Source organism: Phalacrocorax aristotelis, chromosome 2, assembly GCF_949628215.1.
Source record: "Phalacrocorax aristotelis chromosome 2, bGulAri2.1, whole genome shotgun sequence".
NCBI classification, from domain to species: Eukaryota; Metazoa; Chordata; class Aves; order Suliformes; family Phalacrocoracidae; genus Phalacrocorax; species Phalacrocorax aristotelis.
This window is the reverse complement of record NC_134277.1, coordinates 120452751-120470078: the sequence shown is the minus strand read 5'-3', so window position 1 is coordinate 120470078 and position 17328 is coordinate 120452751. Positions and strand designations below refer to the sequence as shown.

Here is a 17328-nt window from a genome sequence, read left to right as displayed (position 1 = left end):
GATTAAGTTTACAGACATAGGAATGGCTAATTAAGCAGTAACTTCCAAACGGATAGAATGACAAAGCTGAAATCTTTGTATCTTCAAGTGTGATACCTAATTACTTCATAGTGATGAACATGATTTGGCTTCAGGTGGCTGTAGGGTGGTGTGATGCTGATCTTTCAACATATGAAAAAGTACTTATTTCCTTTATTTAAAAACTAAAAGAGCCCTCAAGTATTTTTATTGAGATAGGAAAACATAAGAGATATGAAAAGGCTGTTTGTTCAGAAAGCTGAAAAAGGAGCCCGAGAGCCACTGCTGAGTAATGTGGATTGTATCTCTGTGGTATTGTATTCAGGCACTGAGTTGTTTTGGATTATGCTTGTTTTCTTTAAGGTGAAGTGCTTACATTGCAAAATGAAAATCCAATTAAGTTTCAATGCTAAACAGTATTTAAATATAGAAATGTCTGGGAAAAAAAAATAAAGAGTAATAAGAATAAAATACTTACTATGAAGTTTTCCTAATTCTTCATGCAATAAGTGTGATGTTTTGCTTTTGGTTTTGTGGGGTTTGGTGGTTGTTTGTTTTTTTTATTTAAAAAAAAAAAAACTAAATCTGTTTTGCAGGAGAAACTGTAGAAGGCCTTCGAGAGAACGATTACCTCCTGATTCATTCATGTCGGCAGTGGACAACAATTACAGCTCACAGTCTGGAGGAGGGTCACTACGTCATAGGGCCAAAGATAGAAATCCCTGTACATTATGCAGGTAAAGCTATTGTTGACCTGAAATACAAATTCAAAGAGAATGAATTGCCTACCACTTACACTGATCACTTTCTTTGACAGAGTGAAGCTAAGCCTCCGGTGTCGGTGTCTGTGGCTTAACTTTTTAATAATGTTACAGAGTGCAAGAGATACTGTCTTACATCTATTTAGCAGCCCTGGGAGTATTTCATTGAGCAGCACTTCGACAGAACATGTAGCTACATAGAAGAATTGGTTTCAGTTTGAGTATAATGAATTGCCAGCATTTCTCATCTGTGAATGTGCTGAAAAAAAGTGTGAAAGTTTGAAAACGCCTTGAAATGTTTGGTCAAAGATGGAATGGGTTTTACACTTCATTGCATACTCAAGCTGGAGGGGATTTTTTTAATCTTCCCATGTCAAAAGCCAGGGACCCTTCATAATAATACTGCAGTTTTACACTAATACTCCTCAGTAGTTCCCTGCCACTGTCTGCTTTTTTGGATGATGCAGTAACACTGTTGTTCCAAGTACATATGATGCAACTAATCCATATCTATTTTACAGTTTCAAATTATTTTTACTTTCCTAGGAGATTATTTTTAATACTGTTTCCTGCTGCTTAATGTCCTTATTCACAAGCTGAATAGAACAGTAATATGAGAGTGGGGAGTGCTTATCTTACTGCAATAGATACAAAAAATTTTAAAAGCTGGGAAGTGTAAACTGAAAGAGCTGTGGACACAAAGCAAAGATGTTGGCTTAGTGTCTTACTTGTTCGGTGTAGCCAGTTGTCAGCTGAGTAATCTGCTCAGCTGTCTTACGGTCTCCATTAAAGTGCTCGTGCAGTGAAGGTGTGCTGAGTTGTACAAGAGCTGACTGAAATGTTTTGTTTCAATCACACCAGTGCTGCAACTGCAGTGGTGCACCCTATTTCAGTGATGAAACTTACACCAGTTGTCTTATTACATACTGTTTTTCCTTGGTGTTCGCTTCTGAAAGGTCAATTTTTTAAAGACGTGTTTAAAAACTTTGGTTGATGGCATATAGTGTCATAATATACATGGTTTTAAACCTCTCTGAATGCAAACTTTCTTAGTATAAACGATTTCTAGTGTTTTGTTTTTTTTTTTTTTAATTTGGGTGTCTTTCTGTTTTTTTTTTAAACATACATACCTCCTGGCTGCGTAGGCTTCACTGCTGTGGCCAGATAAACACTTCACCTCCTTCAAACTGAATGGAGCATCTTAAAATCCTCACTGTGATTCCTGGAAGAAGGAGAACAAAAAGTAAACTGGTTATTGGCATGAGAGAAGATTGGATCTTAAGGGGTTTGTTAAAACTTGATTCTTAATTTTTAAGGGAATTAACAAATCTCTGCTAAGCAGGGTTTCCTAACTCTTCATATTTCCATTCTTTCATAGCTTAAATTTACCAGCAAAATTGCAATCTGTTCCCTAAAATGTTGCAAAAGAATCAACGTGCTTTTCTTCCTGACCTGTGTTAATGCACAAGAAGTGTGTGTTTAGTTGACAGAACACATTTTGCTGTCAAACAACCTCCAGAAAGTTCTCTGCCATAAACTCCTCATGAGATGGAAAATAGAGGAAAGTTCAGAATCTGCTGTGTAGTGAGGGCACGTATTGAATATGGGATAGGCTCCGATGCTGCCAAAGGAGCTTCACAGAAACGGTCAGTGCTAACTTGCAGTACCAGAGCATGTCTCATGGGCTTGCCTGCAAGAAAGGAGAGATGTCTCCAAGCATGTGAAGGTTTCCTTAGCAAAGCACTGCAATCTGGTGCTCGGGTGGTAGCATCTAAATGTATTTAGAAACATCTTCCATACCCAAAAGATAAACTTATGCTGCTGTGGAGTATCACACAGAAATCTATAACCTACACTGAGTGCGCTTTCCATGCTGCAAGGTGGAGTGCCTCACGGCATCACTGCTTTTGGGATCCAGAGCCCTGCACTGAAGAGGTGAAGTTTAACGTGGCTGCCTAAGATGACTTGCTGGGATGGGTACTGGCATGACACAGTTACGCTGCTGTCTCTGGAGCTAGCTGGGGCATCTGCTCTGCAGTGAGCTCTGAGAGGTGGGAGTACTCCTTCCAGAATCATTACCTTTCTAAGGAGGACATGCTGTTACCGAAAGGTGGTGCCATCAGGTGGTGACTGCCATGTGAACTGGCTGGCTCAACACCCGTTTGCATGCGAGAACTTTCCGTCTTTGCAAAAAGTGCAACTAGAACATTTGGCAGAATGTTTATATGGGGCTCAGCCGTTAGTTTTTTTTTTAGAGGAGGAAATTTATTTTATCATAGGCAAAGGTTTGTAAAATGTATTGGTGTATAAATTTTTTATTACAGGACTAACTTTTTGCATGCTGTAACTTTACAATTCTGTCAGGTAAGACTTGTACTATGAACACACAGCTGATATTACTGCTTATGCTTCCTACCAGAATGACCCTTTCAGATGGAACATAAGAGTTCATTAGAATGACTTTTCAGGTTTCTTTCTGCTTTAATGGAATAACTTTTTTTTTTTTAACCCCTAGTAAAATTTTAGTGTAGCAAATTGCAGCATAGTTTTGGTTGCAACAGTTGAGCAGGAAGGGAAGTTGAAACTGTTATTTGCATGAGATTATGGGCTTGAGTACTACAAAGTCATCACTCACATAAATACGAGTATAAAGTAAATCTTATTTTGCTACTTGCTAAATCAGGTTTTGATACACTTATTAAACCGAAATATGATAAAGCCTTATTAAAGAAGGAAAATGCTGTATTTTACATTTAAGTGAAATCTCATTAACAGAACCTGAGTTCTGCAGTCCCGCCAATGGTCCTTTCCTTACTGGGAAACTGCTACCCTTGTTGTTTCTGTTGGGGGATGGCTGACATGGTTAATTTTTGCTGTCAAAGAACAGTCATATATGACAGCTGTTAGTCTAACCATTCCCTCTTGAATATTCTTTCCAGTCTGCTTCTCTTTAGAGTAAAAGCTAAAGTTAATGTAGCATCGAGTTCAATTTTCATGTAATTAAAACCAAATGGCTAATGTGTTTCTGGCTCCTAAACAAAAGAGGTCTTCACATGCATGTAGAAAGGAGAGCAGATCAAAATTACCGTTCTGATAGTGCCCCGTCTTGGTTTGAGAGAGTGGACTCCACAAGAGTCTCAGGTAAACCATCGCAACAGATAGACATTGTTTTGGTGTCCTTTGCTTTTCTCAGGTACACAATTCATACTTGATAGAAGGTCTTACCAGCTTTCTCTCTGAACTGGTTTTATGTTGTTCCTGGTACTATGATATCCTTAATACTAAATTTCTGCTCTAAAAGTGAGTGTCATCCACACCCTCCAGTGGAAGACGATACCCTCCAGCTAGTTTTTGCTTAGGCAGCACTGTATTCTTTGCCTTGATAAATGCCTTCCTTTGCCTCTGGAAAGTACCATTTCATGATCTGAGTTTGGAAGATACAGGGTGTGTTGATATATTGCAGAATAAGGCTTCACTGTGCTGCTGTTCATCAAGAGGACTGCCTCTCTTTCCTCTGCAGAGGGCCCTGCATGGGAAGATGCATCCCAGGGGTGCTGGTGACCACGTATTCTGTGATAACTGGAAGGCATTGGAGACACTTTCTGGGGGTTTGAACACTGTGGCCCTTAGGTGTTGTCTGACCCTTCTTGTATTACCTTCCAGGGCTATATAGCTTGAAACTTATCAAAAGTGTGTTTTGAGGATTCATCAACTCCAGCTGCAGAGGTCTTCTGCTCTGACTCTAAAATGGCCCAGGTCCAGTCTGTTGTAAATGCCTGTGCTAGGTGACCACAATTCCTTAGATGTGTAGATTACTGATTCGAAAGTTGACAGAATTGGATGTGGTTGCTTAGAACTTGCTGTACGGGAAAAGCAGCACAGAAGGCTGTGGAGTGACCCATGTGTGCATGCGTACCCCCACCTACACAGCAGAGTCTTTTCTTTCAAAGGCTGTGCTAGTACTAGTGAGTGTATGTGATGAAAGAAAAAGTGCTTTGGGATGGGGTGGCGGTATCTAGGTTATTTTGCTCCAAATACTCACTCCCACATATAATCAAATCATAACAGGACCTATAGTCTTGTTTTTGAGGGCCTTATCTCTGTTGTTGGAACTGATAGTTCATTTACCCTCCTGTCCATTCGAGGTTTTTTACCTTCTGAAAGCAAAGCCGTTCCCTCAAGATTTTTAAAAGAAAAAAAAATCCAAACCCTACCTTTTCTTTTCCTTTAAGCTTCTACTCAGCTTTGCCCATGGTTTGGAGGGAATACCTTTTGTGTTGCTGCTGCCATCTGTGTGCTCATAGGAGGAAACTAATAAAGAAAATGCTTTTATGAAGATGATAGAAAGTAACACCCTATTCCAGGGTGTGCCACACTGCAACACATCCGGTGTGTTGGAAATATTCTTCCTGTGAATTCACACCTCCCTGCCGCATAGTGAAGGTGTGCAATTGCTAATGCAGAGTAATCACTGGTGCCCTGTCTGGTTGCTTACCTAACTGTGCTGATAGCTTTCTTAATGTCTATTAAATTAGGAAATACAGAACTTTGTCATGTGAACCTTCCCCAGGTGGGGTGCTGGGTGGAAATGAGTCAGAAGTCCCTCCTCTGGTGTTAGAACTGGTGTACGATGAACGTCCTACTGAAACCTGTTTCTACTGGTTTGATTTGTTAATCATGGAGCAGTGCCTGATGGGCCTGTTCCTCATTGCATCCTGCTAGCACGGAGGAATATGCTCGCTGCAGGTCTCCTCAAGAGCAAACTTGCCTTTGCAGTGGTGGAGCAGGAGGGCTCCCTGAGATTTTGCAACGTGCAGCTGTAGAAGTTTCTCTCTCATGTCCAAAAGCATGCCTGCCTCTAAGACACAATTTTGCAGTCCCAGCAGGTCTACTGTTCCCCTCTCTGGGACAGTCAAACCTCAGACACTGAGGGAGGAAAGTGCTGAAGTATGGTGTGAGTTAGGCATCTCATTGTCTTGAGATGGTGACAGCAGCTGCTGTTGCTCAGTGCCCACCCTGAATCTGATGCATCCAATATCTGGAAGAGCTTGGATTTTTACTTTGGTGATACTGAGTACTCTTAGATGTTTATAGTATGTTTGGTCTTCTGTAAGTATGCTGTACGGCTTTCTTCATGGCCCTGGAGAGAAGAGCAAACATTAGACTGGCAAACATCCTTTGCTTGATGGCTTTATGGTATCTGAGGCCAACTTGCGTTACTTTGGGGACAGAGGGGGTGCTTACCCATCTTATGTTCAGTTTAGACTCTTCACTCCCTCAAGTGCAATTTAATGCTGTCTGCTGGTCAAGGAAGGTGGGGTTGGGCAAAGAGCCCTTTATCTGGGGCTTTGCCTCCCTGGAAACAGCGGGTGGTGTCAGGGAGAGCTGTGCCTGTTCTAAGTGGAGCAGTACAGCTCTGATGGGGTAATTTTTTAATTCAGAGAGGTGGGTGAGATCTAAGACAGGGAAGGACACTACTCTGGAGTAGGGAACTCAAGTGAGTCCTTTCCAGCTAACAGTTACACCTCTCCCTGATATGAAATGCATTTTGCATTTTAATTTGTGTTTTGCTTTGAACTTAACCTGGCACTCAACTATCAAATAGTTCTGGGGCTTTTGTGCTGTAAAACTGAGTATAACTTCTAGGGAACAGGGCCCAAATGCAGTGCTTCTGAGAGAGGCATGTTGCCATGTGTCTGTGGGCTGGTAAACGATTAATGAATGTATACCCTCAGAAGGAAACCAATAAAAAACCCAGCCCACATGTTTAACCCCCCCCAGTACCCGTACCCAAGTTTTGTTTTGTTTTTCTTCTTGAAAAAGGTTGTATGATCTGAAAACCAGTCAGAGGTTTGAAAGCTTTCTTTCACAATAACTGTTAATAAAAGCATTGCCACCAGAATATAGTCTTCATGCTTTTAAAAGAGAAATATGACTCCTGGAGCTCTGAATAATTGACTGTGTGAAGTTCCCTGAGAAATGCAACCCCTTTCTCCCCATAAACAAATAGAAAAATGTTCAATATTCTTTAAAAGTCTGACTGTAGAGTAGTTAGTGCCTGGGTATTGCAGAGTGAGAGGGCACTTGTTTTCGTGAGCAGTGCATGCCACTTCAGCTCTAAGTTGGAGATCAGTAATGTGTGAAACACACATAATTGCCTGTATAGCATCATTCCATGCTTTTCTGTCAGCAAAATGATTATGCCTTAAAATGTATTTATCTACTTGTTTTCAGTTAAATTGCTGCCTCCTTTTTCCCCTCACCAAAGACTGAGGTTTTTTTATTCTACGTAATCATGGCTTTGTAGTCTGGAAACTGTCTTAATATTTCTGGATTTTTCGAAGCTGTCACCTTGAAATAATGGGTTAGCTGTTCTTCAATACATGAGCAAATATCTATATTTTTAATTATTTTTTTTCAGAGTTACCTTTGACAAGTTTAGTTGCCGTCAGACTTCCCCGTGGTCCAATCTTTTTGTTATTCCACTTTTCTGTGCCTATTTAAATTTTGGCAAATGCCTCTCCATTGATCTACAGTGCAGTATTGAATCAGAGGATAAAAATACAGACACTGAAGTTGCTGGGAAAAAATTGCTTATTTCTTGTGCACATGTTCTTCCTGTTCCTTCATCTCCACCCCCCATTAGCCAGTCTGGTTAAGTAGTAGCTTTTTACCTAAATTTAATGAAATATTTCCCTTTCGTCTGACCACCTGTATTGGAGAATCTCTTCTACTTTGCATTTTGTTTTATAACTGTTAAGGAGTGTATATGTATGTCTTCCCTTTTTTTTTTTTTGTTTGCTTGCTTGCTTCTTTACTTGATTTTTGATTGAGCAGTTTGTTCTGAGTGTGTATGGTACTTCCTTTCTCATACTCTGTGCTGGCAGATTCCCTGAATGCAAGCTATGGATCAGAAATACCTTTTCAGTGTGGGGAGATGGTTCAAATTTAGCTTCTAGTGAAAGAGCGGTGTGCAGTTCTTCATCAGGTTGCACTGCTGAGAATCTTTCACTCTCAACTTAATCCCTCTGGAGTCAGCCAGGCTTTTTTGCAGTGTCTAGTTTCCTTAAAGTTATCCTCATAAATTAAAATCATCAGACTGTAAGACTGCTTCTCTCTTTGTATATATACGAACTTCTGTCTGTGAGAGATTTCTGGAGTCACCTATAGAATTTGTAGATTTTGCTTGATGTTCAGTTTAGTGACTGGATATATCAATGTTTGTATTCAGCCTTCTGGTGAAACCCCATTCAACCCTGTTTTAGTTGCCATCCACTTTCCAGTTTTGCTGCCTGGCCCATCTGAAATGTCTGAAAGTAAGGAAATGTAAGGAGAACAGTAGGGTTAGTTCAAGGGTAGTGTTATTCCTAGTAATGGAGGAAGAGTCTGTTTATGTCCCAGAAGTTCATGGAATGAAAATACCTGCATTTTCTCTCTTGCTTTCCAACTTGGAATAAGAGTTTGTGGTTTGTAGACACCAGTTTCTAGTATAAAATTTGTCTTGGTTTTGTGGGATTTGCTTGGTGCCTTAAAGGAAATAAAAGCTTGTGATGATAGTGGTTTTTTTCAATACTGTCTCATTGAGGGGCTAGGTGGAAAGCGGTGTATCCTTTTAGATACAGCTGGCTGGCTTTCCTCTACTTTGACATCAGCACGAGTATAATCTTACCCTCGTTTAAAAAAAAAACTTAAGATTTGCCTCAGCATTGAACATTTTGTGTTTTATTTGTGAGAAAGGAAAGGGAGTAGGAGGAGAGAGGGAAAACTTGCAGCTTTTACAACTAGTGATTCAAGTATTGCATGGTCCTCTTGGACTAAGTCTGCAAACTTGCAACCTTATAAGCATTCACTGTAAGGTGTCGGGTTTTTTTTGTTTTGTTTGCTTGTTTCAGGTCGCTGTGGGCAGCAAAGAAGCTGATGGGAGTTGCATCAGTTAGGAAAGAACTCTAGAGGCTTGTACAAAAGAGGGTGACTTTTTGAAAGATTGCAGTTGAGGGAAGGATAGACTATCAGCCAGAAAACTGGCTCCCAGAAGACCGGGAGATGGGCTAAATCACACAGGATTTGCTTGGCATTGCCTGAATTACTTTGCCGTAGCTCTTGGCTGGTACAGTGGAGTGCTGGGCTCATTTGCATGATGCTAGAAAGACTTAAGTGCTTTGGGGAAGGGCCTTAAAAGCTGCCTAACTTAAACACTAGGAAGCTGAAAGGAAAAGGCTGATCCCCACTGGGAATTTAAGGTGTATTTAGGGCTGCACTCAAGGATCCGGTCCAATCCCACGTTTCCAACCACGTGAGGCTACCCTAAGTACTAGCTACAAGGAAACTGGGAATGTGGCTCCTGAGTTCCCAAGAGAAAGCTGTTCTCCTCTTTCATGAGGTATAACTTCAGGATTTAAATGGGAGGAGGTGCATGAACACTACAGCCTACCCAGTTGGTAAGCTCCTGCCAGTGAGGTTGGGGTAGGGATGAGCTGCCTGTTTCTAGGCACTGAACAAGGCATGAATCAAGTGTAAAGCTGCTTTAGCTTTTCCTACCCTGAGGTAGATGTTCAGGCATGTAGAAAACCATACAGTTAAAAAGACTTTAAGGGTAGTTAGAAGCTCAAAGCGGATGTGTTAGCCTATAGTCTGTAATTGCAAGTCTGGAACTTCACACCTGTTTTCCTAAAGTAGGAATTTCATAGATCTAACATCATTCATCTGGCCTCGAAGTTGACCCTTGATGGGAGAAGATAATAAAGAGAAAGCAGTTGTAAAGGCTATGGTCACTGTTTAATCAGTTAAAAAAAAAAAACAAACCATGCTTATCCTTCTGTGTAAAACTTGAGGAAAAATTTTTTATAAAATCTGTTTAAGCTGAAAAGTGGTATGTTTTGAGCTGATAGTTCATATGGGTAATGATGCCTTTTATTAATCTCTTACATAACTCTGGTGCATTAAGTTGGGGTTTGTGTTTTCATGTGAACAGAGTAGCAGGTGCAGAAGAAAGCAAGCACATGTCACTGCTATGAAATCTTCATGAAGAATGATGCAGTCAGCATTGCAACTACCCTTTGACTCTACTCTTACCTGGATCATAGTGCATGCTAGTAGCAAATGAAGACTTGCAGAGAAGTACAATCATTAATGTTTAGGGGATTTGGGTGTGGTTTACTGCATATTTTTTTTTTTTTTTGCAAACTTAATTTGGGTGTCTATTATGGCTTTGGTTTCATGTTGTCTCAAGTTCATCCCCTCTTTTTCCTTTGCTGATATTCTGACTTGTTATGTGGTCTAAATCTGCATGGGAATTTGGGAGGGAAGAAATTGTCATGAGCTTCCTATGATTAATCTAAGAAATCCCTTCTAGGCTGACTGTCCCTTTTGCTTCTTGGGGCTGGAGGGGGAACTGTTAACATGGCAAACAAGCGAAGCAAAAATTATGAATGTCTCTCTCTTCTGTAAATACAGAACCCAGATGGCAGGAATGTAGAGCAGGGTTTTTGATGGGTCGTGTGTGTTTGGGGAGGGAGCTGCAGAGAAATCTGTCGTACAGGATGATGTCATCCTGTGAATTTTTGGATGCCCAAACAGACTTTTTTTTTTTTCTCCCCCTGGAGCCAGTGTTTGCTGTTCAAAACAACTGATAGGAAGTGTGGTAGGAATTCTTCGGTCAGCATCCTCCCCATGGAAACCAGCACACTTTGCGTCTGGGAACGAGAGCCAGTCACGTCAGTGCTGCCTATTAAAGCAACTGACATCAGAGATGTCTTAAGCTTCAACTAAACTACTGTACCCATTGGTGCCAATAGGAAAATAAAACCATGCTATTTAAGCCATGTATAACTCTGTTTATATGGAGAATGTAATTTGTGTGTTTAATTTAGCCTGTGATCCAAGACAGTAATTCTGCTGTGTCAGGGAAAGGCACTTCTGTGAGCTTTGAAACTTCGAGGAGTGGAAAAACTGGCTTTTTTTCTCTCTGTCATGAGCTGTTATGCAGAGATTTTCTGTTCTCAGTTGGCAGAGATTAACTAGTTTCAGCATGTGTGTGGGGAAGCTATTAACACTAATAGCAAAGGTGACCATTATTAACTGGATGGGAGAAACATGGGTATTTAACTTCTCATTCTGAAGGGCCTAAGCATTAGAGGGAAACTGAAGCCTGTACTTATTTCCTTCACAGTGTTATGTAGAGATGTGAAGCTCCATTTCTTTCGCTCTTTTCCTTTACTGAAGGTGAGACTCAACTCTTCTTCTGAACCAGAGTGTGCAGTTTGATCCCAAAGGCAGGCAGAGCAGGGGCAAAGAAGGAAATAGAGCGTGTCTGTGTGTGTACTGTACAGGGGCTTTCATGGGTGTCCTCAAACTAGCAATGCCTGGCTGGTGAGCCACCTGTCACAAAATCTATAACACTGGCAGGTGCTACTGTCCTCTTGGACGGTTGGTGGCCTATGTAGAGTAAGAAAGACCTTTGAAATCTAAATGCTAAGAAGGTTATGTTTTTCGGGGGAGTCACCTTCACAGCACGCTCTTTAAATATTTGTCACCCGTTCAACCTTTTCCAGTTCATCTCACATGAATTCTGTATTGCAGTAGACTGGGAATAGCCAGCCAAGGCTGGCTGGCTGCATTGGGGTGGCTGAAGTAATTCAAGCCGGCTGCATCTGTTCCTTGTTGCCTTGTTTTATGGTGCTCACCTGATCCCTCTTTCTGTGTGTGCGTGGACCAGCTCATCATGTGAAAGGTCCTGTTTTTGTCACAATGGCTGCACATGTGCACAAAAAAGGAAGAGGGACATGTGATTAGGATGTGTGATCACATCTGAAGGTGTCTGAAGGACTTCATCAAAATGATGGGGAGTGCATTTGTTGTCTTCTGCCAGAAGACTAGGTTGTCATGTTTTTGTTTGGGTTTGTTTTTTGTTTGTTTGTGTTTTTATTTAGGTTTGGTTTGGTTTTTTAACCATTAATAATCTTTTGAACTGGCAAGTGTGATGGGTATCTATGGAGGAGAAAGTGTTCAGCAGGAAGTACTGATTGGGGAAAGCTGTCCCTGATGAAATGCTGCATGGCCCTCTGCATTTCCAAACTCAAAAAATAAAGGCTGTGTAGGCAAGTGGGACTCCTGTGAAGCTTGATGGGAAAAGTGAAACCTTGGTGAGATGGATGGACAGGGTAGCTTACATAATCCAGTTCTTTAGCTATTGTGTCCCTGCTACCTTAATTACTAGAGTTCAGTGGGGGTGTGGGGGTGTGTTGAATAAAGACATTTGCTACACAAAAGGCACCTCCAAAAAAAAAAAAAAAAAAAAAAACCAAAAAAAACCAGCTGTGTGTGTGCTGTGTTTAAGATTCTTGGGTCTGAGTTGAGAGATTCTTACAAGTGTGACTTGGAAACTCAGAACCAGCTGCTGGGAAGGTTGTATCCCTCAGAGTTAGTATAGGGGAAGGGCTACAGCATATCCTGGGGTGTGGGATGAGAAATACTCTGAGTAGGAATGAAAGTGGCAGCGTGATAGCAAATCAGCTTTAGCCTTCTCCAGAACATTGTTGGTATGTTGGATGGGGGAAATGGTCATTGCTTGTAACTGTTCATGGTATCAGTTTTTTTCCGATGAAGTGCTTTCAGATCCTCCAGGAGGACAGTTGCTATAGAAACATAATGTGAATTTAGACAAACTTTCTAAAGAAAACTATTGGAGAACCTGTTTGACTTCAGACTGATAGTGTCTTAAAACAGTATGTAAACAGAAGAGAGACTGACATTTATAATAAGATCTAGTATGCATATGTTCCTATCTGAAAAAATGCTTTTTCTGATTCTAGAAAAGAGGCTGAGAGATGCACTTGAAAACCTTGGTTGGTTGGTTGTTTTCTTTTTTGTCACTTTGATTCCTGCTGACTGACCGCTACCCCATTGCAGGAAGCCTGCGGATGCCTGTGGGTTACCTGTGTTTGTCTACTGGTGTGGTAGTACCCATGCTGCTAAAGATACACAGCATGGGCCCAAAGGTCTGCAAGAGCTGTTCTAGATACATGGTTGGCAGCAGATGTGCTGCCTCCCCAGGCTGGGAGCACAGTCCACAGACTTCTCATGGGCAGACAAGCTTGGCTGATCTTGTCAGCGTATACTCCTGTAGTCGTCCTGCTGGGTGTGGGAATGAGCGGGGGAAATGTTGCGCCAGTAGTAGGGAGGGAGAGGAATGAGGGGGAGATGGTGGAGGGGGGAAGCAGGAGACAATAGCAGCAGCAGCCTGGGTGGCGGTGGAGGGCAGGAGCAGGAAGAGGTGTTGGGACTGGGGCTCCCCTACGGGAGGTTGGGAAACGCCGGCCCTGGAACGATGAGGCACTCTGCCAATCCCACTTTGGGATCGGGGCTCTCATTTCTAACTAGTAACTCACTCTGAGCACCAAGTGGTTCTTGATACTCTGATGCTTAGGAAAATTTCTGGTACCGTTTTAACAAAAAGTTGATTTGCTAATCTGCATTTCTGGTTAAAACTAATGACTAGAATTAGTCTGTCTAGAAGAAAGAGACATATGGCAAGCAAATGGCCCTTTTTAATGAGCCTCCCACTCAGCAGTTGGCTGCTCATCCAGTTTGTGTGTGGCACAGTCTCAGAGCAGCATCTTATTGCCAGAAAAAAAAAATCCTGCAACCTTTTGGTGGGTTTTCTTTCAGGGAGAGGGGGAAGAGATCATAATATAAGTATGAGAGAAAGACAAAGCCTCATGTTAGCTTCTTCAACAATTTGTTACCAAAACTATAAGAAAATGTTCCAGAACCTGGTATTGAAAGCTGGAAAGCACCTAATTCCTTACCTCTCAATGGTGGTTGGGTACCATATGTACCTTTTTACAGCAAGTGGGGTTTTTTCATGATAAATAAAGTAAGTAACATAATGCCTGACTTCTGAAAGTCACAGTTGTCTAAAAGGCCACAGTAAGTGATTGCAGCTGGTCTATAAAGTCGTATTAAAATTAATTTCATTAAATACTCGATGGAAGAAAATACTGGATTTAGTAGCCAGTAGTGGGTCTGGAGGATTGATGGGACCATTGTTTCTGAACTGTAGGTGCCACCAGTATGGGACCATCAAATTTATGATAACCAGTGCCTGCTGTTAGTAACAGCTGCATGACTGATCTAAGAGAAATCCATTGCTGAGGTGTAGCTGTGTAAGGAGTCATGCAAGTAAAAACTACTTAGTTTTTTATGCCCAACTTCCTCATTCAGCATTTTGACTTCAGATGAACTTGTAGCAAGGGCAGGCTGTCCTTCAACACTTAACCTTGCCTGCTGAAGAATATTCTATGCTATGGCAATGACTTTTAATATTGGATCTGACATTGGTGTTTGCTCTCAGAGTTAGTTTTTATATAGCAAACGGAAAATACCTTCTCTCTGTCATCCTGCTACTGACCCCCTCTGAAGCTCTGCCTCGCCTGATGTGCAGTAGTGCCCATTTTCCTTCTTGCTGTCATTTCTAACGCTTCTTCCTGCCTCTCAGCCATTTCTTTGAAAGTTCAAAGTATTTTGCCACCCTCCGCATGCAGTTGGGACTACCCAGCCCACAGCTAGAGAGAGAGGGCTGCTTGTGCAGGCTCTGGCTTTGAGCACTGCCACCACATGGTGGTTTGGTTGGATCCTTTGTCACTGTAAGAAAGAGGCTCATTAAGTATTTGTAGAGGAAAGAGATGTGGTTCAAACCTGTTTCAGTGGGACTGCCTGCAAGAAGAGTGGGAGGTACTGGAGTTCACTGGGGTGGTTTCAGCAGCAGAGTGCACCTAACCCTTCACCTGGTACTATCTTTAGTTGCCATGAATAAAATTCTTGTTGCTCTTTCAGAAGAGCAAGGGAAGAGATTAGCAGCAACGATTGTGTGCGTTCAGTCTCTTGATAAGATATGAACTAGTAATTGCGACTTAAAATAACTTCTCTCAGTCCATCCTGTTAGCTCCGCAGTTGTTATCTAAGTAGCCTGGAAACAGAGCTGTGCCACTAGCTTCAGATGCTGCCAGGTCTAGTGTCTGACAAACTGGTTTGAAATCTGGGGACGAGCTTTTCAGCTGGCCAACACAGTCTGAGTGGGGTGGGTTTTTTTTGTAGGCTGTTAATCTGCAGTCTCGCAGGCTTTCTTCCAGCTGCGTGCGTCTAGCAGCAACTCTTGCAAAGTTTTCCCGCCCCAGACCTTGGCTGGACGCATGCCAGCTGAGCGCGTACATACAAACCTCTTCTGTGTCGAATTGCTGGTGACCAATTACAGCAGTATGATGTGGAAGGGAGGAGGGGGAAGGCAGGTGACTCTCTGTATTTGCCAAGTCATATTATCATAGCAAGGTGTGAGTAATAGCCTAGATATATATATACACACACATACATGCCAGATCTTGCTTTGATTTTATTTCCAAGGTATCAGTATGCCAGAAAGCAGACTACTTCCAGATACCTTTTCTTTGTGTGCGGGCAGTAAAAACCATTCAGTGTGAGTGGGTTGAACTTTTTCTGGGAAAAAATGTAAACATATTTTAAGGAAGTTATGCTGTGATGGTCAAGTAACTAAAAAAGCATTGCAGCAAAATTGTCTGCCTGATTTTACTGATGTGGCTGAGCTAAACTGTGTTGGTTGTTGGGATGCATGTAGGGGAATTTTAAAACTATTATTTTTAAAAAATCTAGTTTTTTCATTGTGAAGTATAAAGGGAGTGTACACTTTCCCAGTATGGTGAATTAAATAGGATCGATCAGGAGTTGGTAGGTCCTGTGGACTGTACAGTAAATGGTAGAGAGTTTTCATAGTGACTGATCATTTCCTGGGAAAAAACTAGTAAGGTATCTAGTTTATTTCCATTGTCTTGAGTTCATCTGAAAAAGGGTAGGGTAAATTTAATGCAACCTAAAAGCAGGCTTTTGAATTTTCCATATCTCTGGTTACTGAAAAAATAGTCAAAAGAATTCTCTTTCATATGCAGTTTTCAACAAAACTACGGTACTTCAGACACTTGGAGATAAATGAAATACTGAAATACATCAAAGTCACAAATTTTAAGAACGTAGAATAAAGTTAACTAGTGTGCTTGTGGGAGATGGGGAAAGAAGCCTGGGATGCTGTGAAATTCCTGTATGACAAGTTGCCACAGCTTGTGTACATCTGAGTGGGTGTGCAAGGAAGTTGGCGTTTCCATTAGAAAGTTTCCGCAAAAGAAGATTGCAGCCGGTCCTTTCCATTTTGAAAAAGCTGGAGTCCTAGAATTAGAAACCTAGTAAGTGTTTAAGGCCTATGAAAACCGAATTTATTCTCCTCAAGTTTTGAAAACAAAACCGCTATATGAATGCTTCTGAGAGGATTGCTCTGCCCAAATCAATAGCACAAAGATCTCCTGCCTTGTTTAGTACCAGGGTAAGGACATTGTCAGCTTCAAACGCCTGTTGCGCTCATAAGCTGCTGTGATGGATAGGAGCTATGCAGCCTATAAACAGAGACCCTCCCTTTGAAGGGCCTATATCGTAGGAGCCATATGTGTACTTTATGTGCATATTTCTAATGTTTGCTGTTGTGTGTGTTGATGATGGGTATTGATTGTTTTTCATAGTTCAACTTACTGGTCCAGTCACAGTGATCTTTAGATGCATTTATAAAATAAAGTGGAGGAGAAAATAAGCATTACTGTCTGGGGCCTCACCTTGAGCAACAGCGTCTTGTTCTTCCCAATATGAATCGGAAGTTTCAACTGTTGCATTTTGAAAGGCAGCAATTGAGTAATACTTGATCATGTTCATAGTTTAGTTGGATCAGTTTAAAGCAAACTTTTTTTAAAGGCTGATTTAGTTGTTTGTAAAGCTCAAAACGTTGTGTGGATAGCTATTTGGAAAACTAAAATGAGGAACCTAGTTGGTTAGCATTTGCCCTAGGCTTCAGTATCATTGACTTCAAAAGAAATCAACAATAGAAATGACTTGGGCTGCTTTTGGCACATGAAGCTTTTTGTTTCATGCTTTCCTTAGTTGGAGGGATGATCTTGGGAATGGAGACAGAATACTTAGTCTAGCATTGCTATAAATGTTAGTCTCCCCTCCAGGAATTCTCTGTACTAAACAAACAAACAAAAGAAACTGTTGAAAAAATTTGTCCTTTATTGTGAGGAACCATTAAAATGAATAGAAGCACACCCTCTTACCTATGTCCTTAAACAGTTTCTCTGAAAAATATTTAAAAATAACCTTGTGTGTTGATCTCTTCTGTTTGTGGTATGTAGCCACAACTCCGTATTGTTGCATGCCTAGAGCATGTCATATCGTGGCTTCTTAGGCCAGATGAGTTTCACAAGTCAATTATGCTTAAAATTAACAAATGCTATAACTCAGAAATTTGTCTTGAATGGTCAATTTGGTTTTGTATCTCTGAGGCTTAGTAACCTTCAAGAGGTAATTCTTCACCAAGTATAGTCTTCGTTTGAAAAGATCATCAGTTGTTCATCTTGGTAATTCCTTGCAGAAGGAGAAAATTATTCTTTCTCTGCTGTAGGAGGAGAGTGGTTATGGCATGTGGGTGATGTCAACTTTT

At 41.2% G+C, this 17328-nt stretch overlaps 1 protein-coding gene across 3 annotated transcripts in view; it reads left to right on the top strand.

Annotated features, from left to right (window-relative positions):
- Positions 1 to 17328, top strand: part of GAREM1 (GRB2 associated regulator of MAPK1 subtype 1) — a 105385-nt gene that overhangs the window by 22786 nt on the left and 65271 nt on the right. For 2 of the 3 annotated variants that reach the window (XM_075084939.1, XM_075084940.1), the window contains exon 2: positions 615 to 755. In XM_075084939.1, coding sequence (XP_074941040.1) covers positions 615 to 755 — 141 coding nt within the window. Of the gene's footprint in view, positions 1 to 614; positions 756 to 17328 lie in introns of those variants that run through there. The other variant, XM_075084941.1, reaches the window with a different exon arrangement.